The sequence below is a fragment of the Onychomys torridus genome, chromosome 2 (genome assembly GCF_903995425.1).
Source record: "Onychomys torridus chromosome 2, mOncTor1.1, whole genome shotgun sequence".
NCBI classification, from domain to species: Eukaryota; Metazoa; Chordata; class Mammalia; order Rodentia; family Cricetidae; genus Onychomys; species Onychomys torridus.
The window spans coordinates 159,871,671-159,895,077 of NC_050444.1; the positions used below are offsets into that span (position 1 = coordinate 159,871,671).

A 23,407-nucleotide genomic window follows, 5' to 3' on the forward strand; every position below is an offset into this window, starting at 1 on the left:
GGCTGTGTTTGTTTGTTTGTTTATTATTGGTTTGGGGGGGTTGTTTTTTGTTTCTTTTGCTTTCACCCCAACTCTGGCAGAAAAGACGCTGTCACCCCATTCCGAGACTGGGAAAAGAGGGGCCACCCGGGAGCAGCAAAGTGGTTGACCCTCTACATCTGGGAGGGGCTGAGGGCTGCTGGTGCCAGTGTGGCCTTGGTACAGCTCTCCCTCAGCTCTTCACTTAAGTGGGGGGACTGAGGCATGGTCCTACTCTGTCATCCAAAAGACCACCATGGAGACTGAATCCCGCATGTAAAAACAAAGAGCCTTTATTATCATCAAGCTCCGAGCTTGGTCCCTCTGTCTGATGCAGCGGTGAGAGCAGAGGGCCCTGAGCTCAGGTGGGGCAGAGTTTTTATCATAGCAGAGGTTGGGGGGAGGGGATTTCCTGATTGGCTGACAATTGTCCAGGGGTATCTGTAAAACAAAGATAAGTGTGTGCTAGACTCAAGGACATCTGGCCACCTTATCTAATGATTAGAATGTTTGGGATGTCAGGTACTTCCCCTTTGATGTAGGCCCTCCCTGGGTAGGGTCAACTTATGGCTTTTCCTAGGTCTGGGTGTTGCCTGTCAGTAAGCCAGTCATGGCAGCTGTGTGGTCAAGCTGTTTTGGGGCCCCTCCACAATCCTGCCTCACTCTGGAGTGCTGGGCTCACAAGTGTCTGCCACTCCATCTGGCAGTACTGTCTCCTCTTCTCTGAAACAAGGTCTGACTGTGTAGCTACTCATAGGCTACCCTTCTGCCTTAGCCTCCAGAGCATTGTGATGGCAGGTGTGTGCCTCCACACCAGCTCTCTTCAGGCTTAAGTCTCACACTGCTAGGCAAGTGGTCCACTGAGGAACAGTCCTAGCCCTTTCGCATTTATTTTTAAAGATTTATTTATTTATTATGTATACAGCATGTATGTCTGCAGGCCAGAAGAGGGCACCAGATCTCATTACAGATGGTTGTGAGCCACCATGTGGGTGCTGGGGAATTGAACTCAGGACCTCTGGAATAGCAGTCAGTGCTCTTAACCGCTGAGTCACCTCTCCAGCCCCCCTTTCGAATTATGTGTGTGTGTGTGTGTGTGTGTGTGTGTGTGTGTGTGTGTGTGTGTGTGTACGTCTAGTGTGGGGGTCAAAGGACAATTTATGGGAATTGGTTTTCTCCTTCCACTATGTGGGTCTTGGAGATCAAACTCGGTTTGCCAAGCTTGGTGGCAAGTACCTTCACCAACTGAATCATCTCTACAGCCCAAATTTGTTTAACTCTTTGAGACAGGGTTTTAAGGCCCAGGTTGGCTACAAACTTAACTGTGTATTCAAGAATGACCCTGAACTCCTGATTCTCTTCCTCCATTTCCTCAGTGCTGGGACATTTTTTGTACTATTCATAAAGTGATATTGGAAGGCTTTTCTGGTGGCTAGAGAGATGGCCCAGTGGTTAAGAGCACCAGCTGATGTTCCAAACGACCTGTGTTCAATTTCCAGCACCACATGGCAGCACAGAACTGTCTGTGATCTGGCACTCTTGCTCAGACATATGTGCAGGCAAAAATGTCAATGCACATAAAAATAAATTTAAGGCCGGGTGGTGGTGGCACATGCCAGTAATCCCAGCACTCAGGAGACAGAGGCAGGTGGATCTCTGAGTTGGGGGCCAGCCTGGTCTACAGAGCTAGTCCAGGACAGGCTCCAAAGCTACAGAGAAACCCTGTCTCGAAAAAACAAAATAACAAAAGGCTATTCTGAATATGTGTGTGTGTGTGTGTGTGTGTGTGTGTGTGTGTGTGTGTTCATGAGTGCTCTGCATGTCAGAAGAGGACCTCAGATCCCATTATAGATAGTCACCAGGTGGTTGCTGGGAATTGAACTCAGGACTTCTGGAAGAACAGCCAATGGTCTTAACCATTAAGCCATTTCTCCAGCCTAAGGCTTTCTCTTTCTCTCTGTTCTTTTTTGGAGACAGAGTCTCTCTGTGTAGCCTTGGCTGTCCTAGAACTCATTCTGTAGACCAGGCTGGCCTTGAACTCAGCCTGCCTCCAAAAGCTGGGATTAAAGTGTGCACCACCACAGCCCAGCTCAAAGCTTTTCTTTTAAAAAATGTTTTATTCAGGACACCATCCTGTATAGACTCCTGATGGTCCATGAGGGGAGGCTGACAGTCACTTACCCAGGCACTGAGAACACTCTAGATTTCTGAGTAGAATGGAAACAAAGACTAGGCATGGCTCATTAGCAGTAAGCAAAACTGAAAGAATGTTGTACCTGGTGCACAAGTATGGCCCCACAAGAGAATCTGCTCAGCACCAAGCTGTGGGAGAAAGGGAGCAGGGAGATCCATGAGCTGGACATCTAGGCCGCTACACTAACCTGGCAGGACCTTCCAAGACCTCAGAGTAGGTTGGTTCTTATAATAGAAAGTGATCAAGCTGGGTAGTAGTGGCGCACACCTTTAATCCCAGCACTCGGGAGGCAGAGGCAGGCAGATCTCTGTGAGTTCGAGGCCAGCCTGTCTACAGAGCAAGCTCCAGGACAGGCATCAAAACAACACTGAAAAACCCTGTCTTGAAAAAAAACCAAAAGACCAACAAACAAAGAAATGTTTTATTGTATATATTGTGCATGAGCCATGCATGCCACGGTACACATACAGTCACAGGACAATTTGTGGGAGTCTTACTCTCTACTTTGTGGGTCCCAGGAATCAAACTCAAGTCACCAGCCTTGGTGACAAGTGCTTTTACCAACTAAGCCTGCTGGCTGGCCCTGCTTTTTCTGTAGTCTGTGAGCAGATATTGGATTTCTCGGAACTTCTCACTCTGGTCCTGAGATGAACTGTTAAGTGAGGATAGCACCTCCTTCTGTCTCTGCCATGTTCTCCTGAGCATTGTTCTGATGATGAGCCACGGCTCCAGTTCAGCCCAGCAACCATTTCACAAATTCTCAAGCTACAGCCCTTCTCTGGAAGCCTTTCTTATTTAGTGGATGTATGTACACACATGAAGGTCTGAGGAAAACTGCTTGAGTTGGTTCTCTACTTCCACTGTGTGGGTCCAAGAACTGAACCCGGGTCGTCAGACTTGGTGGCAGATGTCTAACCACTGAGCCACCTCACAGGCCCTTCTCTGAAATTTATTCCCACAAATCATTGAGAAGGCTGACTACAGGACACCCATGAGAGCTCCACTCCATAAGAGCAGAAGTGTTGGGGTTGAAGAAATGGCTCAGAGGTTATTAAGAGCACTGGAAATTCTTCCAGAGGACCCAGATTCAATTCCCAGCACCCACATGGCAGCTCACAATTGTCTGTATCTCTGCTTCTAGTGGACCTGACACCCTGACATGGACATACATGTAGGCAAAACAATGCACATTAATAAAGAGCAGTGGTGTTGTGGAATATTCGTTGAAGATGTGTTGCATTTGTTTATGCTGTGGACCATTTGTTTAAATGATGTAAAGATGTGCTGCATTCTTTTATGTTGCATTTGTTTAACTCCGTGAAGCTGTGTCACTTTGCCTGTCTAAAATACCCGATGATCTAATAAAGAGCTGAACAGCCAATAGCAAGGCAGGAGAAAGGATAGGCAGAGATGGCAGCAGAGAGAATAAATAGGAGAAATCTGGGATGAGAAGATCAAGGAGCAAGAAAAGAGGAGGAGGACTCTATGGGCCAGCTACCCAGCTACCCAGCTACATAGCAAGCCACGGAATAAGAAGTAAATAAAGGTAAATAGAAAGGTAAAAGCCTAGAGGCTTTTTAAGAAACCTGGCTAGAAATAAGCCAAGTTAAGGCTGGTCATTCATAAGAAACAATAAGCCCCCATGTATTTATTTGAGAGCTGGGTTATCGGTCTCCCAAAAGAGCAAAACGCCCAACACCACCTACCTGATGGCTGTAATCTTAGGCCTCAGGAGGAAGAGGCAGGAAGATCGTGAGTTCCAGGCCAGCCTGGTCTACAGAGGGAGACACTGATGAGAGGTTTCTCAGAGAACTCAAATGACTCCTCACTCCGTTCCACTCGTTTCCTACTAGTCCCACTTACTTGTGGAAGTGGGACACACGGACAGTAGGAGGTTGGACAGTGGTTTGGTCTGCTTTCTGTTACTATTACAATCCCGATGACAAAAAGCAACTTGGGGAAGGTTTTTTGGCTTACACGTCCCAGTCTCAGTCCATCACTGAGGGAACCGAGAGGCAGGAACTAAAGCAGAGGCCGTGGAGGAGCAGGCTCACTGGTTTGCTCCCCATGGCTTGCTCAGCCTGCGCCTTTTTCCTGGAACTTACTTGGTAGTCCAGTCTGGCCTCGAACTCAGAGAGATCCGCCTGTTTCTGCCTCCCGAGTGCTGGGATTAAAGGTATGCACCACCACTGCCCGGCTCAGCCTGCTTTCTTAGACACCCAGGCCCACCTGCCCAGGGCTGGGACTACCCTCAGTGGGCTGGGCTCTCCCTCAGCAATCATCAGTTAAGAAAATATCCCACAGGCCATTCTGGTGAGGGTGTGCTCTCTCTCAACTGAGATTCCTTCTTACCAGGTGACTCCAGCTGTGTCAACTAGATAGTTAGCCAGCACAGACAATAAAGTTTTTAATTTTCCCTTTCTCACAAAAGGTGGGAAAGGGGAGGGAGCCCTGGGCAGCTTGAAGAAACAGCTTTAGCTCAGGCCACTGATGCCGAGGCCCAGGCTTCACTTGAACAAACCTAGGATGAGCAAGTTGGAGGAAAGCAGTAGGTATAGACCCTGACATGCTGGAGAAGAGGGACCTAGTGGCCCACAAGGTGTTGTGGGCAGGAGACTGCCAGAAAGGTCCTTTGCTCACAGACAACTTCAAGCAGCTTGCCATGGCATCTTCAGCCAAGTCACACCACACAACTGCCAAATATGCTCCCATTCAGTTGCAGCTCTTTCCCAGCTAAAGACAATGCTTCAAAAGAGACTCTCCAAAGTTGTGTGGGATGGCACATACCTTTAACTCCAGCACTTAGGATGGAGAAGCCAGCAGATATTTCTTGAGTTCGTAAAAAAAGAAAAGAAAAGAAAATGTGTCTCTCCAGTGCTGACTGCCTCACCAGTCTCTACAGTGACAGACGCCACGTGGCAGCCCCATGGACAGCAGCCGCTACTCATCGACAGGCTTACCTTGCCAATGCCTTGGCCTTCCATCTCTCCCTTTGCACACATCAGCTCCTGGGAGCAAAGCATGGCTGAGGATTGTGTTCTGACTAGTGAGACAATCTGTTTCCTGCTTGGCTTCTGATTTTCAGTATCTCTGTGGTTTTACCGGGACTGGGTAGTGAGATTAAAGGCAAAACCACAGCCTTTCCTCCTGTTCCCGTGCTTCTGGGCCACAGTGCATTCAGCGAGTCGTCCCCCCGCCCCGCCCCCCGCCCCCAGCTGAGGACTGAACCCAGGGCCTTGTGCTTTCTAGGCAAGCGCTCTACCACTGAGCTAGCTAAATCTCCAACCCCATCATCGAGGTTTTTGTTTGCAGGTTTTTATTTATTTTTTTAGGTTTTTGTTTTGGGGAAGGGGGTTGGTTGGTTGGTTTTGTTTTTGTTGTTTTGGTTTTGGAGTTTTGTTTTTTTGAGACAAGGTCTCATATGTGTCTCTGGTTGTCTTGAGCTATCTGTGTAGACCAGGCAAGGCAGGCTTGAACTCACCGAGATTCAAATCTACCTCTGTCTCTTAAGCACTAGTATTAAAAATGTATGCCACCATGCCTGGCTTATACTTGCAGGTTTCTCGTACCTCTTATCTTCCTAAACCTGAAAGGTATGTGCCTGGAAGGTACATGCTGGAACAACTCCTTTCCCCTCCCTTGTTCCTAGGGCAGGGATGGGATGAACTCAACTCAGGGTCATCAGGGTCTGCCATCTCCAGGAACCATCCCGAGCCTTGTGGCAATCTACATACTGACTCAGGGCTCCTGGCAAGTAAACTCCCAGTTATAGCCCAGAGACCGAACTGCCATGCAGACACTCTGAGTACAGGATGTCCCAGTCAAGCCTGTAAAACTGGACACAGTATCTCCATCTGAGCCACTATGATCCTTTATTTGGATGCCGTGGCAACTTTCTAGAACTACCTTCCTCACTCCTCCGTGTAGGAGCTTGAAGTCAGCCAAGGCACGGACAGGTTTGAGGCTGCAGCTCCAAGCAAGCAACAGCTCATGCCCTTCTGCCTATGCTTTATGACAAGGGAGCATGCTCCCACTCCAGGTGGAGGCTGCTGAATGTCAGTCAAAAACCATCCTGACACTGTGTCAGGAATAGCTTATTCCGGGTTCATCTTCCTTCCTTGGCGTTCAAATTGTGTATGGAGCAATTAGCATTTCATATTTGTAATTAGCATGCTTAATGTGATTCTGATAAGCTCCTTGACATTTTCATAAAAACAGCACGTTCCCTCCCACCCTTCAAGAAGCAAGACCCAGTTTGTCAAAAAAAAAAAAAAAAAAACAAAAAAAAAAAACATGCACGCCAGTCTTTTTTGGTTCTGAATATGCATGTGTGGGGCCTCTTCCTGGACTCTGCTGGTAAATTTAGAAACTCTTTGGGAAACAGGCCCATTCTTATTCCACAGCCACCGGCTCCTGGCTCACAATTCAAAGCAAAGTAGCCAAATGGCGCGACAATCCTTGCAAGTAAATAAAAGTCCTCTAGGCGCCCGGACCAGACTCACGATCTGCTCAAACCTAGTGAGCAGCCAAGCATGAGGCCCCGGCCCTCGAACCCCTGCGCCGGCGCGGCCCGCCCCGGAACCCTCCCGCCGCCTGGGCCCCCTCGGCCCCACGTGGCCCGGCAGCCGGCCGCACTACCCTGCTGCCGCTGACGGACAGCACATCCAGGCCAATCACCGCTGGTTGCGGCCCGGCGGCCAATGAGCACCTGGTGAATCCGCGGGCCGGCCCACGCCGCCATTGGATGGCCTGGGCTCCGCCCCTCGCTGTGGGCCCCGCCCCCGGACGGGTTAGGTTGTGGCGCGGGCGGCGGGCAGAGCTGGTCCCGTTGTGCTGCGGCTCCGCGCGGCCTGCAGTCCCGGGCCCGCGACGCGCGCCGCCTGCCATGGAGCTCGGTCCCGACGGCACAGCCGCGCCCGGCCCCACCGCCATCCGCGAGGGCTGGTTCCGAGAGACCTGCAGCCTGTGGCCTGGCCAGGCCCTGTCGCTGCAGGTGGAGCAGCTGCTGCACCACCGGCGCTCGCGGTACCAAGACATCCTCGTCTTCCGCAGGTACCGCCCGCCACGCGCTGGTACAGCTGTCAGAAGTTCTGCGCTAGGCCCAGCTCCCGCGTCCACGTGTCACTCCCAGGACACGTCAGCCAAGGGGACCCCGAGGCCCACCCAGCCCCCACTCGTGGTCGGCCTGCCACGTGTCACCCTGTCGGCCCGATCCCGGGACCCCTGTGTCGGCCACGGTGCGCGCCCAGGGCGGGCTGGGACCCGTTCTCCCTATGCCCCTGAACCCACATCCCCGACTGTCACTCTGCCCGCAGTAAAACCTACGGCAACGTGCTGGTTCTGGATGGCGTCATCCAGTGTACTGAGAGGGACGAGTTCTCCTACCAGGAGATGATCGCCAACCTGCCGCTCTGCAGCCACCCCAACCCGCGGAAGGTACCGCAATCCCCCGGGTTCGGCCCTGAGCTCAGGCTCCCAAAAAGCAGGTCTGGCACTAGGTGAGGTATGGGGCCAGACGCCACCCAGATGGTTGTCAGAAAATGCCAGTCAGGATGAGTGGAGCCCTTGGGGACCTGGTCTCTTGAGAAGTCCTAAGGGGGAACTGGGGCTGCCAGGACCCTGAGGCACAGAAGGGTTCCTGAGTGTAGAAAATGACTCAGACCTGTAGCTGGGAGGAGCATTGACAGCTCCAGGTTCTGTGGGAGTGGACCTGCTCAGTCCTGACTTGTCCTTCCCTCACCCAGGTGCTGATCATCGGGGGTGGAGATGGGGGCGTCCTACGGGAAGTGGTGAAGCATCCCTCTGTGGAGTCTGTGGTCCAGTGCGAGATCGATGAGGTGGGTGCTGTACAGAAGGCCCGGGTTTGAGTCACCAGGGTCAGCTCTGTCCTGTCCTGACTCTGCACCTGAAGAGCAATGTTCTTACCATCCCTGGCCTGTTTCCACAGTCTGAAAAGATGATGCAGTAGGAAAACCAGATAGTTAAAACCTGGCACACACAGCACCATGGATGTTGATTCTTAGTACGTTCAGAGCTGGTTTCTGCCTTAAGGCCCAGGCAGGATGTGGGAGTCTGTTTTCAGGTTCCTTGGGGCTTTACCCAGCAGGTCCGCATAGAAAGGATGGTTAGACCACTGGCCAGAGTGCAGGTGTCTGGTCTGCACTTGGCGGTGCTGGGGGGAGGTCTTTTGTTCCACCTTTTGGCATTTCTATAAATACAAGACAGGGCCATTGGAATAGGCTATCCTGTATTTTCTGTTAATTTCCACAATGTAAATCCTTCTAATATTTCTTGCTGCTCTCACTCAAGAAAACTGGAGAACTTGGAGTTGGTAGGTAAATGCCCCGCAGAAGGATCAGTGACATTTCCAACAACTAAAGCATCTGTCCTTTATACCCAGTGTGGTTTTAGTTAGCACTTGCTGTGTGATGAGCATTGCCCGAGGTTCTGGGATGATACAGTGATGGACAGGTGAGTCCCTGAACATGTAGCTCAGCTGATGTTCTGGGTTGGAGGAGACTTTGCAGAGCGACCTGATGAGGCTAGACAAGGGTAGATGGGTAGATGGTACAGAAGACACAGGAGGGTCCAGGTTAATAGGGGGTCTGTGGCCACACATACCTATAACCCCAGCACTTAGGAGATAGGAGCAGGAAGAGATCTAGAGTTTAAGGTCAGCCTGAGCTATATGAGACCCTGTCTCAAAATATAAAAGAGAGCTTGGCAGTAGTGGCGCATGCATTTAGTCCCAGCACTCGGGAGGCAGAGCCAGGCGGATCTCTGTGAGTTCAAGGCCAGCCTGGTCTACAGAACAAGTTCTAGGACAGGCACCAAAGCTACACAGAGAAACCCTGTCTTGAAAAACAAAATAAAGCTGGGCGGTGGTGGCACACGCCTTTAATCCCAGCACTTGGGAGGCAGAGGCAGGCGGATCTTTGTGAGTTCAAGGCCAGTCTGGTCTACAGAGCGAGATCCAGGAAAGGTGCAAAGCTACCCAGAGAAACCCTGTCTCCAAGAAAAAAAGAAAGAAAAACAAAACAGAAAAATAATAAATAAATAAATAAATAAATAAAAGGGTCAAGAAAGCCCCACTCAAATGGGACAGTTGGTCTGCAGGAAGATGAAGCCAGAGTGAGCAGCAGGCAACAGCCAGCCAGCCCCCTGGAGCGCTGAGGTGCCAGAGTCCCTCCCATTTTACAGCTCTATGGAGACTAAGGTTCCAAAAGGGAAGGTTCCAAGCAGACCCAACCAGGAGTCCCTAACCTCTGGCCCAGCCCAGTTCTTCCTGTCCCCCTTTCCAGGATGTCATTGAAGTCTCTAAGAAGTTCCTGCCTGGCATGGCCATCGGCTACTCCAGCTCAAAGCTAACCCTCCATGTGGGTGATGGCTTTGAGTTCATGAAACAGAACCAAGATGCCTTTGACGTCATCATCACCGACTCCTCAGACCCCATGGGTGAGCCAGGGCAAGCCCCACACCATGCAGTAGCTCCCATGCACCAGTACTGTGTTCTCCCTTGACACCACAGATGAGAGTGGAGCCTGGCCTTGGTCCATAGCAACCTCCGTTCCTTCTTCAGCCTCTCCATTGCTTTTGATTGCCCAGCATCTAGGTGTGTGTGATGTGGTGGGAGTGGGGTTAAATGCAGGGCCCCTCAGATGTCAAGACAGTAGGCTCCACATTCCACAAACTTGGGTGCAACACCAGCTCTGCCACTGAGCAACTATGTGGCTGTGTCATGGGTGACTGTGGCCTGGAGGTCTCAGCCAGGGTGGCCATGGTCTCTGCCCCTCTAGGTCCTGCTGAGAGCCTCTTCAAGGAGTCTTATTACCAGCTCATGAAGACAGCACTCAAGGAAGATGGCATCCTTTGCTGCCAGGGTGAGCATGGACACAGTGGGGTGCAGGGTGGGCCAAATGCCCTCTCTGTGGCAAGGCTGACCCACAGCTTCCCCCCCCAGGTGAGTGCCAGTGGCTGCATCTGGACCTCATCAAGGAGATGAGGCACTTCTGCAAATCTCTCTTCCCTGTGGTGGGCTATGCCTACTGCACCATCCCCACCTATCCAAGTGGCCAGATCGGCTTCATGCTGTGTAGCAAAAACCCGGTAAGCTTGGGGCTACCTGCATGGTAGGGAATGGGCAGGCATAAGAGCCCCATCTTGATACCCTTTGGTTCCTGGCCCCCAGAGCACCAACTTCCGGGAGCCTGTGCAGCAGCTGACACAGGCCCAGGTGGAGCAGATGCAGCTGAAATACTACAACTCAGACATGCATCGGGCAGCCTTTGTGCTGCCCGAGTTCACCCGCAAGGTGAGTGGCCTGCCAAGCTCCCTTCTGTGCCTCCTTGTCCTGCACGTCTTCCATGTTTCCCTGACACCCTTCATGTCCCACTAGGCCCTGAATGACATAAGCTGAGCCTAGGTGCCACTGCAACACCACCCGAGACCTCAATTGGACTGGACCAAGGAGCTTCCAAGGTGTCTGGGGCCCTACCAACCCTGGACCAGACTCCCAGATGACTCTTGCCCACCAACCAAGTGTTACAGTCCCCAGAATGCTGCCTGGCCTGCCCTGCTGGGTGGACTCAGTCTCTCTGTCTGTCTGTCTGTCTATCTCTGTGGCGTTCAGCCCCAAGCCTATACCAGCTCTGTACAGCACCGTCTATGCCCTCTGTCACCCAACAAAAAACCGTGTATTTATAACAAGCTCAGTCTCGACCCTTGACCTTTTCTGGTCCCACCAGTGCTACTAATGAATGTGGGGGTGTTCTGTGGTCTCTGGCAGAGAGGGAATCCGGCAGTCATAAGACCAGTCCCCAGATCTCTCCTGAGAACTTGATGGGCTGATCAAGCACCCACCAAGGTGTTGGAGAACCTGCTCTAGGGCCCAGTACTCTGGTGTAAAGGATCCAGGTAGGGTCACCTTGCAGGATTGAGGCAGGGTGCACCCTGGTACTAGAGGCAGTCCCAGAAGGGGACTAGTAGGGACCCGGCCATAATCATCACCTGAAACCTGTTTAATCACATCTGCTCAGTCTGGCAATGCTTCTGTGGATCTAAACCTGTGTTCAAATCCCGCTTCCAGGCACCAAATGCAGGGGCTGTCCTCTCTCCAAGGTGCTGAACATGACCTTCAGCTCAGCACCACAACCTCTTGCTCACCAGAGCCAGGGCTCCACTGTCTGCTCAGGAATGACCCACAGAGCTTGCTAGAGCGGGAGTTACCTACCCTTTCCCTACCCTGGCCAAGGGGCAGGGAGAGGAGCTTATGGGAAAAAGATAGGCTGGCAGGGGCACCGAGGTGGTTGGTCCCCTCTAGAGTGACACTACAATCTCTTCCCTCTTGAGCAGCCACAGAGGGTTCTGTGTGCACAGGAGTGAGTCTGGGCTCATGAGAGTGGGGACCCAGTGTCTGGCACACCCAGACCATGTGCCAGAGAGCTGATTGGCCTCATCCTAACTTCTTAGGTGCCCATTCCCAAAGCCCTCCTGTCATGTTGGGGTACTCCTGGCTGCTCTCATGTCTTTCCAGCCAAGTGGAGGACAGAATTGCTCTGCTGTGGGCCTCTGAGTACCAAATACTGCAGGCAGCCTCTCCAGCTCAGACCAATCTCTTCAGCTCCCAGAAAGACATCCATGGACCACCATCTTCCAGCCTGAGGCAGGTCTGCCTTGAGACCCAGGCAGGGCTGCTGGAGGGGGCAGGTTGGACAACCTTCCAATCCCTAAATTGGGTGTCTGGGGCCAGGCTGGAGTTCAGGCTCCGTCTGTCTCCCACTTGCACAGTTGACCTGAGTTCCCTTAGTTTTGCCTGGCACCCTGACCTCCAGGGCTGTGACTAGAGCCATCTCCAAAAGCTCCTTGAACCAAGAGTTAGTTCTAAGTTGGATCAGAGGTAGCAGGCCCAAGAGAACCAGTTGCAAAACCCAAGGGCCTTCTCTCTCCAGTAGCACTGTTCCCTGCTCTGAGTCTTCACCTTCAGCAGCAAAGGGAGGCCTGGAGTCTGAACTATTCATGTAGAGCCTTTGGTAGGCCAGCTCGTGCTGGGAGGAGAGGAAATATTTGGTTGGTTTTTCCAGACAGGGTTTCTCTGTAGACCTGGCTGTCCTGGAACTTACTTTGTAAACCAGGCTGGCCTTGAACTCCCTTTCAAGATTCTCCTGCCTTTGGCTCTGAAGAGCTGAGATTAAAGGTGTGCATCACCACACCTGGCTGGAAGTTTTACCTAGAGTTTTAAAATTGTCAAATTAGCAATACCCTGGTTTAAGAATTCCAGTAGTCCTCTGAGCTGCTCAGGACAAACAGTGACTCCTGAGTTGATGTCTGGTAAGGCATCTCTTCCACCGGCTTATTTCATAAATTATTCATTTGGTCATTGTTCCTAATTACAGTCATAGCTCTTAAAACCCTTGGAATTTCTTGATGGGAGTACTATGTCATAATGGGTTCTTTGATGACACCTGACTTGCTAATGAGATGATTTTGTTGGGTCACCCAGCCTTACACTTAGGTCACCAGGTACTTAGTGCAAGACAGGTCAGTGGCCTCCAGGGAAGGGACTAAAGGAGTGGCGGTAGTCCTTTGTAGACATTGCCAGCAGAGACAGGAGAGTCCAGGTCGCTGAAGCCTGGGATGGGGACCAGAGGGACCTAGGTTGTGTGCCGGCCCACTGCCTCTGCCCTCTGCAATGTGTTCGGATGAGTGTGTTTCCCCGGGTTCTGTGAATGGAGCCTGAGGAAAGGGGTTCACAGGGACCCTCATTGAGAAGTTGGTCATGCCGGAAGGTGGTGGCACATGCCTGCCTTTAATCCCAGGCAAAGGCAGGTAGATCTGAGTTTGAGGCTGGCCTGGTCTACAGAGTGAATTCCAGGACAGCCAGGGCCACACAGAGAAACCCTGTCTCAAAAAGGAAAAAGAAAAGTCAGTCATAAGCCACTCTACTTGTGATTGCTGTCCAAAGTGAAGCTTTGTGAACTCACCCCAGATCTGCCGCCACCACCACACGTGTGTCAGGCAGACTAATGTGGGGACACCTAACACACCAGTCCAGAGCCTTCTGAGGAGCGGTGGACTGTCAACTTGTGTGCTTTCTCCTCTTCGTCTCTAAATAACAAATCCACATAACTGCTTGTGGACTTGGCCATGTCTGCCATCATTGATTGGTTGGTTTTCTGTGAGGATTAGGGGTTGGAGATAGTGTCTGGTGGTAGAACACTTGCCCAGCCTGAACAAGGCCCTGGCCTCCATCCCAGCACTGTAGAAACAAGGAGTTAACTCCCTCCTCCCTTTCTGCCTGCCTGCCCACTTGCAGAAACAGCCTTTCATGTACAGCATGCTCACAGCTGGGACAGGAAGTAGCCCAAAGTGAGTTTTTCCCAAGATGTTGATTGGTTATTTTTCTATAATTTTTAAATTTTTATTTATTTACTTATTTCTCTGGGTATCCCTGGCTGTCCTGGAACAACCTCTGTAGACCAGGCTGGTCTCAACCTGCCTCTGCCTCCATAGTGCTGGCCTTAGAGGCATGCACCACTGCCTGCTTTGTTGTTTTAAAAGACATTATCTAGGGGCTGGAGAGAAGGCTCAGAGGTTAAGAGCACTGGCTGCTCTTCCAGAGGTCCTGAGTTCAATTCCCAGCACCCGCATGGTGGCTCACAACCATCTGTAATGAGATCTGGCACCCTCTTCTGTGTACATAATTAAAAAAAAAAAAAGACATTATCTAAATAGGTAGTCCAAGCTGGCCTAGAACTTAAGATCTTCCTGCCTCAGCCTCCTGAGTGCTGGCATCAGTCATGGCAGCCATCCCCAGCTACAGCCGCTTCATTAGGTAGCTGGAAGGTGAGTTCAGAGATGAGATATAGACAATATACTCCAGCAAGCAGTGCAGATATCAAAGCACTCAAGTCCACCTAGCACCAAGCACTACATCCCAGTGTAGAAACAACAGTCGCAGAATCTCCAGGGATAGAAGTCCTCTGTGCCTGGGTCCCTCTGGAACAGCCTGGTCTGACTCTACTTCTGTTTCTCTGGTTTTGAATCTGATAAACTTCATTGACCCTGGGCAGGGAGAAGATTTAAACTGGGGCTTAGAGACTCACAGTCTAGGCTGGGTGATGAGACCAGCTCAGCTTCAAGGGAGACACATCCTCTCAGCAACACACCTAAGAGCAAGAGCGTGGATCGCCAACTCTGCCCTTCCTGTCCCACAGGGCTGAGATGCTGTGTTCCCTCAACGCTTGGGAGAGCAGAGGCCTGGGGGCTTGGCTTGAACTCACTGGGCCTTACAAATCTTGACTTCTACATTTTTCCTGTCTATAGAAGGGAGATAACTATGCCCCTCGGTCATGGGAAGGAAGATGGTGGTGAATTACTGGGACCAGTATAAAAGGAAGAGGTATGGGTAAAGGATGAGGTCAGGGAGTGTGGGAGTTTGGGAAGAGACAAAAAAGAAGAAGAGAAAGAGGAAGAGAGGCAGGGAGAGAGGCAAGAAGGGGAGGCCATCAAGCCGACCCTCAGGCACAGCTCTGCCCAAGGCTGCTCCCCCATATACATAGTAAGACTACTCACACATTCCTTCTGCATCCTGCTGACACATCTGCCAGATGTGGCTTGGATTGCCAACAAGAGCAGCTGTCCCCTGACGTGCCCAGCTGCAAAATGAGGACCTGGAGATGGCTGGAAGGACACAGAAGAGGTCAAAAGAACAGCTGTACTGGGAAGTAACCACAGTCGTGGGCTCCCCTGCCCGTGCCTCAGTCTTGCTGTTGCCGGAAGAGGCTACATGACCTGGCGACCTGGCCCAGAGGATGCCAGGGCTGTGGTGTGTCTGAAGCCACTAATCCTGCCCCAGGAAGACTAGGTGTGACTCTCCCTCCTTGGGGCTGGTCCCTGTAGTTTCCTGAGGCAGGCCATATTCAACTCAGACAATCTGATGTTCAATAAAGTAGAATATGAACTTTGTCTTAGAGCAACTCTCTTGGCAATGACTTTCCTAAAACACATGTGCAGAGATATTACAGTAGCTGTGTTCAAGACCTTGGGTGAGGTCCACATACCAGAGCAGAAAGACAGGGTGCCCAACATATGCTCACCATAGGAGGACAGAGGTGACAGTGGCAGACCTCAGTTCAAACCTGCTACAGTCTTCACACCTGTAAAATGGGAATGTGAAAATGAACCTGGGTGACAGAATCAAATTCCCTGATTTTGACTCCTCAGTTTATCTGCTGGGTGACCTGAAGCCACTAGTTACTCCTCTGAAAATAGATTAACAAGAAGATTCACTTCCTGGGAGGGAGAGGTCTTGAGTGAAAACATATGTATACAGGGCCTGGCACTCAATCCATGGCAGCCGTTGGTTAGGATCAGGACAGATGTGGTTGGCAGCATTCTTGTTGCCTAAAGGGCATCTGACCTGATAAAATACAGATTTGCCCACCAGCCCTCCATTCCACTCAGTGCTCTACCACTGTGGGTTTTTGTTTTTTCTTTCGAGACAGGGTTTCTCTGTGTAGCTTTGGAGGCTGTCCTGGAACTTACTTTGTAGCCCAGGCTGGCCTTGAACTCACAGAGATCCACCTGCCTCTGCCTCCCTAGTGCTGTGGGATTACAGGCGTGAGCCACCACCTCCCTGCTACCACTGTGTTTTTGGAATAGAGTTCTCTGCACCCTGCCCATATGGTACGAGAGAAGCAATTCTGGCCAGCTGTCCTCTGACTTTCATGCTTGTGCACACACAACAAATAATAAAAACTAAGATAGTTTAAATGACTTGCTGAAGCTGGGAGGTAGTGACACACTCCTTTAATCCCAGCACTCGGGAGGCAGAGACAGGATCTCAGTGAGTTCGAGACCAGCCTGGTCTACAGAGCACTCGACAGGACAGTCAGGGCCACACAGAGAAACCCTGTCTCCAAACCAAAAAAGAAGGAAAAAAAGAAAAGATAAACAAATGAACTTGGTGGTTATGTAGGAAACATTCTTATTTGTGGTTGCCTGAAACTATCTCAAAAGATACTCCCTCGCAGAGGCCACAACTTCACACATCTGCAGCAGCTGCCTGCTTAGATCCAGGTCACTCTTGTTATTAGTCATTGTGGCCAAGGATTATTGTTTTAAAATATTTGATGCCAGCATCTTTATCTTTAAAAACTTATTGCACAAGCTCTGTGACTACACCCATAATTTATGATGGCATGTGTGTTGCCACAGAAATGCTCTGCTGTTCCCAAGTAAACATTAAATGGCAGAATTCCTTAGATGATCTCTCTCCAAATTTCTTTTTTTTTTAACTTGGTACTAAGGATCACACCCAGGGCCCAATATGTGCTGTGCTGCTGAACTACCACCCATTGGCTACCTTTGATTTTGGAGTTGAGGCAGTGAGGCAGATAGAGAAAGGATTTTTTTTTATATAATTTATTTTATATACACTGATGTGAGGGTGTCAGATCTCATGGAACTAGCGTTACAGACAGTTGTAAGCTGCCATGTGGGTGCTGGGAATTAAAACCCAGGTCCTCTGGAAGAACAGCCAGTGTTCCTAACCCCTGAGCCGTCTCTCCAGCCTGAGAAAGGAATTTTTGTTTGGTTTATTTTGTTTTTTCGAGACAGGGTTTCTCTCTGTAGCTTTGGAGCCTGTCCTGGACTAGCTCTGTAGACCAGGCTGGCCTCGAACTCAGAGATCCACCTGGCTCTGCCTCCCGAGTGCTGGGATTAAAGGCATGTGCCACCACCACCCGGCAAAAGGATTTTTTATATTATGGTCTAGACTGGCCTTGGACTCAAGATCCTCCTGCTCAGCCTCCCGGTGCTAAAGAGTGTGGCTGTGTGCTCTTATTGATATGAGCTGATTATTCAAGGATTGTGGGGTTGTTTCTCACGCATATACATACAAGATTATGATTTAAATATAAAATGTCCCCACAGGAGATATGGCCCATCAGTTAAGAGAGCACTTGCTGCTATTGCGGAGGACCCAGGTTCGATTCCCTGCACCCACACGAAGGCTACGACCACTCTGATGCCCGCTTCTGGCCTCTGAGGGTACCAGGTACACACACAGTTCACTTACATACATGCAAACAAAACACTCATACAGTTAGAAAAGAAAAGAAAAAGTATACACAGGCTCCTGTGTTGAATGCTTGGCCCCACAACTGACATGCTATTTTTGAAAACTTTTAGGTTCTGGTTGAGGAAGTAAAAGACACAGAGAGCAGAGTGAGCCTGAAAAGCTGATGGAAGTGGAAGGTTTGAATATAAAATCCAATATGGCTTGTCAATTTTACTCTTACTGTGAGCAACATGGCTTAGCCTTTGCTTCTGTAGCTTTAAGGATCCCATGTTTGGAATCCAGAAGAAGAAAAGGGAAAGGAGGGGAGGAAGGAGAGAGAGAGAGAGAGAGAGAGAGAGAGAGAGAGAGAGAGAGGAGAGAACGAACATGAACATATGGGCCATTCTGTCATACCTTCTGGAAAAGTGCAAATACCCATTTGCTGGATGGTGGGTGTGGCTTTGTAATCGAGTGTATACTTAGCATGAGGGGGTTCCAGGGTTCGTTCCCCAGCACAGAAAACAGAAACTTGCATGGCCGCTCTTGACAGTGATGTGTCCTTACCTGGCCTGTGACCCTCCTTTTTCCTCCTCCCTGCAAGAACATAATGGAAGTAGCCATGTTCCTTTCTTCTTTCTTACTTTTTGTTTGTTTGTTTTTCGAGACAGGGTCTCTTCTTTCTTTTGCCAAGTTTGTCTCTTAAATTTTTCAAAAGTTTTATTTATGTGTATGAAGAGTGCACCATGTGCCTGAAGAGATCAGAGAAGGGAGTCTCAGATCCTCTGGAGCTGGAGTTGTTAGTGGCCCTGTGGGGGCCAGGAAAGGAACCTGGGTCCTCTGCAAGAGCAGCCAGTGCTCTTAACTGCTGAGCCATCTATCCAGGCCCTCTACTTCTTTAGTATTTTTCTTTCACAACTTCATTCACACATATGATGGACTTGACCAAGTCCACCTATAATGCTCTCATCTCCTATCCCTATCACAGGACTCCTCCTTCTTCTCCTCCTCCTCCTCCTTCTTCTTCTCTCCCTCCTCCTCCTCCTTTTTTTTTTTTTATTTTGGTTTTTCAAGACAGGGTTTCTCTGTGTAGTTTTGGTGCCTGTTCTGGATCTCACTCTGTAGACCAGGCTGGCCTCGAACTCACAGAGATCCGCCTGACTCTGCCTCCCGAGTGCTGGGATTACAGGTGTGTGCCACCACCGCCTGGCAGGACCCCTTCTTCTTAACATGACCCCCTTATACTTTTAAGTCGTGTGTGTGTGTGTGTGTGTGTGTGTGTGTGTGTGTGTGTGTGTGTGTGTCTCCCAGGCCCAGTATTTAATGAATGCTCCTTGTACAAGTGTATGTAGGGAGTTGTTTACTTGAGCAAGGGCACCGGCTGCCCTTTGAGCCAAGCAAGCACCATGCCATTTGGGGGCGGTCTGCTGCAACTCTTGTGAAAGGGTTATCCCAGCTGGGCTAACCACCACCACTCTCTCCATGGAGGACCGGGAAGGGGCAACAGAACCTCAACCTGACTATCCAGCGGCAACTCTGCTTTAACTGCAGTGGGCCCCTGGAGGACCTATAGGAAACTGAGGCAGAGAGGGAGACTGGATCTCAACAGGCTGATACTGCTTCATTGGACCGTGAGAGGCCCCAAACTTTCCGAAGGATGAGGTTGAGTGTGCTTAGAAGGGGCTGGGGGACAGGTGTATATACATACACACATACATGGGTAGCTCCCGGGTTATAACTATTTTGTGATTTGCCTGGTAGCACGGTGGCTTGTTTTCAATACCCAGGCATATTGCTTCTGCAGATGGAGCAGAATGGTCAGCCAAGCAATTCTGTATGCTAGGGGCTATTACCTTGGACAACCTGACTCAATTCCTCATGTCAGGAGGTGGTTACCCAAATGTTGTTTGTGACTATCCTCCAAGCCAAGCAACTGCATTTGTGACCCCTTGCAAAAAGATTATCCCAGTTGGGCTTGTTAACTGTTTCTACCCCCTTCCATGGAGGACTGAGGAGGGTCACAAGACCTTCACCTGAATATCCAACTACTCCCTGATATATGCAATTCTGCCTTCATGGCACATGACCTTGGGAAGAGGCTAAAGTACAGAGGCTGGCGATGACTAGAGAAGGGCATTGGTCCCTGCTGGTAAAGGCCTGCTGGAGAGCACCCACGTCCCTTGAAGTCACCCTCATCTATGAGCCCCGTAAGTCATTCATTTCCCAAGTGAACTTTAGGACCTTAGGAGGAGGAGGAGGCAGAGATTTTATTTAGTCACATCACTGGGAAGGAGTTTTATTGAGAGCAACTTCCACACCACTAGTACTGAGAATGACTTTTTTTTTTTTTTTTTTTTTGTTTTTCGAGACAGGGTTTCTCTGTATAGCTTTGTGCCTTTCCTGGAACTCACTTGGTAGCCCAGGCTGGCCTTGAACTCACAGAGATCCGCCTAGCTCTGCCTTCTGAGTGCTGGGATTAAGGCATGTGACACCACCGCCCGGTGAGAATGACTTCTTGTGTCTTTTCCTCAATAACCAGTTGCCCATTGAGAGTCTCCTTCCTCTAGTGACATGAAATGCCTGTAAACAATGCAGGAAGTGTGCAGGTCCCCTGTCTCCCCATCTCCTTGTCACAAGTGGGAAACCCACGGGCAAGGTAATGTCAGTGTGCCCCTGAGGACAGGCTGACTGAGCAGCTGTAGCTCACACGGGAGGCCCTCCCTAGGTCATGAGCACAGTCATATTGGGAGGAGGGAGCCATCCTGAAGGGATGTTGACAGCTGAGACAGCGGTGGGCAGGACCACCTTTTGAGCAGTATTGCCTAGCTGTGCACATCCCTTGCTCTCCACTCAGGTCAGGACGCTCCAGACCGGCTGAGGAGCTCACCTGACCTCTTTATTATTTGTTTTCCCCAGTGTGGCCACGTTGGGTAAAGCTCCTTTCTATGGTTCCCACTGTTACCTTTAACTGGCTAGTGAGGGCAGATAGCTGTGACTAGCTGCTTGAGTCTGACCTACGACATTTCTCTCTCTCTCTCTCTCTCTCTCTCTCTGTCTGTGTGTGTGTGTGTGTGTGTGTGTGTGTGTGTGTGTGTGTCTGATTTTAATTAATTAACCAATTAATTCATTTGTTATTTATTTATTTTGGTTTTTTGAGACAGGGTTTCTCTGTGTAGTCCTGGCTGTCCTGGAACTTGCTCTGTAGACCAGGTTGGCCTCAAACTCACAGAGATCCATCTACCTCTGCCTCTGCCTCCTAAGTGCTGGGATTAAAGGCATGTGTCATCATGTCCAGCAAAAAAGGTCATCCTTGCCGGGCGGTGGTGGTGCACGCCTTTAGTCTCAGCACTTGGGAGGCAGAACCAGGTGGATCTCTGTGAGTTCGAGGCCAGCCTTGGGGGGAGGCAGGTCATCCTTGGGGCTGGAGAGATGATTCAGTGGTTAAGAACACTTACTGCTCTTCCAGAGGACCCAAGTTCAGCTCCCAGTACTTAAATTCTCAGCTGCTTCTAACTCTACAGAGGATCGATGCTTCTTTCTGGCCTCCAAAAGCACTTGAACATACATGACGGAGCGCGCTTGTGCTTTGCTGGGACAGATGCAAGTTTCCTCCTCACAGCACTGGGAGACAGGGCCAGGATGACTACAAGTTTGAGGCCAGCCTGGTCTACACAATTCAAAGCCAGTCAGAGCTAAATAGAGCGATTCTGTCTTCAGATGAGTGATGCTCCCTCCAGACTAGCACCAGGAGCCCCAGCTTCCTGACTCTGCTTTGGGCTCAGCAGTCACCAGCAAGACACCGGCTACCCACCATTCATGTTCCCAAGTGTAGTTGTTCTTGTCTTCTGTCCCGTGTTCCCTCTCCTCTTGGGTTCATGTGCTTTCTCAAATCATATTTTCTGCCTCTCCCTGAGTTGAGGGGGGCATCTAGACAGTCACTTTGTCATGGAGACTCGAACCCACCAGACCTTCCTGGTCCCACCAGGTAAAGGCACTGAAGGTGGGTGAGGGCCGAGTTGAGGACTGATACCAGGCTGTGGCCAAGTGAAGCTTCTGGCTCCCAAAGTCACCAAAGCTTCCTGTCTGGAAGTGAGCCTGGCAGGGGGCATGGGTGGATTCCCGGAATCTCTGGGTCTGTAGACCGGGGGCAGGGCCAGGTGCTGGACAAACAGATCAAAGGTGAGTGAGGCTGGGCCTGCAGAGCTGGACAGTACATCATGAGGTGGGTGAGCAACCCATGGCCTCTGGGGGAGCAGGAGGGATTAGACCTGGGCCCTCACATCCCTCTCCTGCCCACAGGCTGCTGATCTCACTGGGCCTGCTGTGGAGCTTGGTGAGCACACCTTTGGCCTCCAAGTGGCCTGAGCCTGTGTTTGGCCGCCTGGTGTCCCCTGGCTTCCCAGGGAAGTATGCCGACAATCAGGAGCAGTCCTGGAAGCTGGCTGCACCCCCCGGCTACCGTCTGCGCCTCTACTTCACCCACTTCAACCTGGAGCTCTCTTACCGCTGCGAGTATGACTTTGTCAAGGTACCTGACAGGGGCATGGCTGGGGCCCTCCGATGGGGTACGGCCAAGTCTGACCGGAAGTCTCCGTCTAACCTCTTTTCCCTCTGACCCCACAGTTGAGCTCAGGGGCCAAGGTGCTAGCTACACTGTGTGGGCAGGAGAGTACAGATACTGAGCAGGCACCTGGCAATGACACCTTCTACTCACTGGGTCCTAACTTGGAGGTCACCTTCCACTCAGACTACTCCAATGAGAAGCCATTCACAGGATTTGAGGCCTTCTATGCAGCAGAGGGTGAGCAGTCGTGGGCCCAGGCTGACCAGCTGTAGCTGGGGTGGCTGTGTTGGCTTAGCCTATCCCCATCTTTGGGTCTCTTGTCTCCCACCACTCTTGGGGCTCTGGATTCAAGTCAAGGTGAGTCCTGCCATGGCCTGATGTCATCCACCATGAGAATGCAGTGACAGAGCCAGGAAACTGCTAATGATGTAATGACATTGCAAAGCATGATCAAAGAACTTACACAGGCCTCAGATGTCACACTTGACTGCACACTCTGGTCCCTGAAGGGACTATCTGTGTGACCTCAGGCGAATCTGGTACAACCTCTCTATGCTCAGAAAGCTGCTGTATGGGGTCCATGGAACCTCATCTACCCTGTTTGCTCCTGGGTTGGTGGTGGCTGTTCCCTCCTCTGTCTCTGGACGGCTTTGAGCAGGACTCAACCTGTCACTGGTTTAGCAAGGATGCTATTTGCATCTGTGCCTCAGGCCTCCTCTCAAGTGGGCCACCAAGGCCTGAGCTCTAGTCCATCTCTTCCCTCCTGCCTACATGGCCCCTCCTCCCCTAGATGTGGATGAATGCCGAGGGTCTCCGGAAGAAGTCCCTTGTGACCATTATTGCCACAACTACCTGGGCGGCTACTACTGCTCCTGCAGAGTGGGCTACGTTCTCCACCAGAACAAACACACCTGCTCAGGTGAGGGAGTGGGTTACCCCATCTGTGCAGGTTGCTCTAGCTCCCTAGGCAGAAACGTTCTGCTCAGAGGCTGGGCTCTTCTGTTCCCTCCCACTCTATATTAGCATACCTGACTCCTCCCTCCTCCTGGGTGGTTCCTAGGACCCCAGCCTCTGAACGCTTTGGCCCCCTCTTCCTCAGTCTTCCTGATGCCCTCATCTCTCTTCTAGAGCAGAACCTCTAACCTCTCTCAGCTCCAGCCTGCCCATCCCAATGGGTCAGATGTCAGTGCATGCCCACATGCTTCAGCTCTGTGTCAGGACGGAATGGCTGCCAGCTACAGCAACCATCCACTGTACCCATAACAATAATAAACCTGCCTCCATTCCACTGTGGCTGTGTGTCTCTTGGGGGGAGTGGAGGAGAATTGGAGGGCAGTAGAGCAACCTGGGTCTCTTATCTTAATCCTCCTTGTCTCACAGCCTGATGGTGGGAACCCTCTCCAGGGCCATAGACACTTGCAAAGGGCTTGCTTTAAGGCCCTTATTTTGTAGATGGGGCACTGAATGGACAAGGATTAGCCTGAGCTCACGGAGGGAGACCCTCCTCCCTCTACTGGTTCCCGAGACTGATCTCAGGACATCTTTAGCCAGTTCTTGTTTATAGGGCCATGCAGGT

General features: G+C 50.9%; 2 protein-coding genes across 2 annotated transcripts; both read left to right on the forward strand.

Annotated features, from left to right (window-relative positions):
• The first annotated feature begins 6,989 nt into the window (after nucleotides 1-6,989).
• On the forward strand, nucleotides 6,990-10,937 carry Srm (spermidine synthase). Its single transcript, XM_036178396.1, has 8 exons — nucleotides 6,990-7,264; nucleotides 7,528-7,648; nucleotides 7,957-8,049; nucleotides 9,514-9,667; nucleotides 10,009-10,092; nucleotides 10,173-10,318; nucleotides 10,401-10,523; nucleotides 10,608-10,937. Exons 1-8 carry the CDS (start codon nucleotides 7,098-7,100, stop codon nucleotides 10,626-10,628), a joined length of 909 nt encoding a protein of 302 aa, XP_036034289.1. The 5' UTR covers nucleotides 6,990-7,097; the 3' UTR covers nucleotides 10,629-10,937.
• A 10,505-nt stretch (nucleotides 10,938-21,442) lies between these two features.
• Nucleotides 21,443-23,113, forward strand: Masp2 (mannan binding lectin serine peptidase 2). Its single transcript, XM_036177912.1, has 5 exons — nucleotides 21,443-21,489; nucleotides 21,567-21,795; nucleotides 21,891-22,068; nucleotides 22,622-22,750; nucleotides 22,960-23,113. Exons 1-5 carry the CDS (start codon nucleotides 21,485-21,487, stop codon nucleotides 22,971-22,973), a joined length of 555 nt encoding a protein of 184 aa, XP_036033805.1. The 5' UTR covers nucleotides 21,443-21,484; the 3' UTR covers nucleotides 22,974-23,113.
• The last annotated feature ends 294 nt before the right edge of the window (nucleotides 23,114-23,407 follow it).

Bases quoted from the DNA above. Each gene is read 5' to 3' on its own strand.
- Srm (XM_036178396.1), top strand. From the start codon at position 7,098: ATGGAGCTCGGTCCCGACGGCACAGCCGCGCCCGGCCCCACCGCCATC. The intron at 7,649-7,956 runs GTACCGCAATCC...TCCCTCACCCAG, and splicing joins GCCACCCCAACCCGCGGAAG to GTGCTGATCATCGGGGGTGG. The intron at 8,050-9,513 runs GTGGGTGCTGTA...CCCCCTTTCCAG, and splicing joins TCCAGTGCGAGATCGATGAG to GATGTCATTGAAGTCTCTAA.
- Masp2 (XM_036177912.1), top strand. The intron at 21,796-21,890 runs GTACCTGACAGG...CTGACCCCACAG, and splicing joins GCGAGTATGACTTTGTCAAG to TTGAGCTCAGGGGCCAAGGT. The intron at 22,069-22,621 runs GTGAGCAGTCGT...CTCCTCCCCTAG, and splicing joins GGCCTTCTATGCAGCAGAGG to ATGTGGATGAATGCCGAGGG.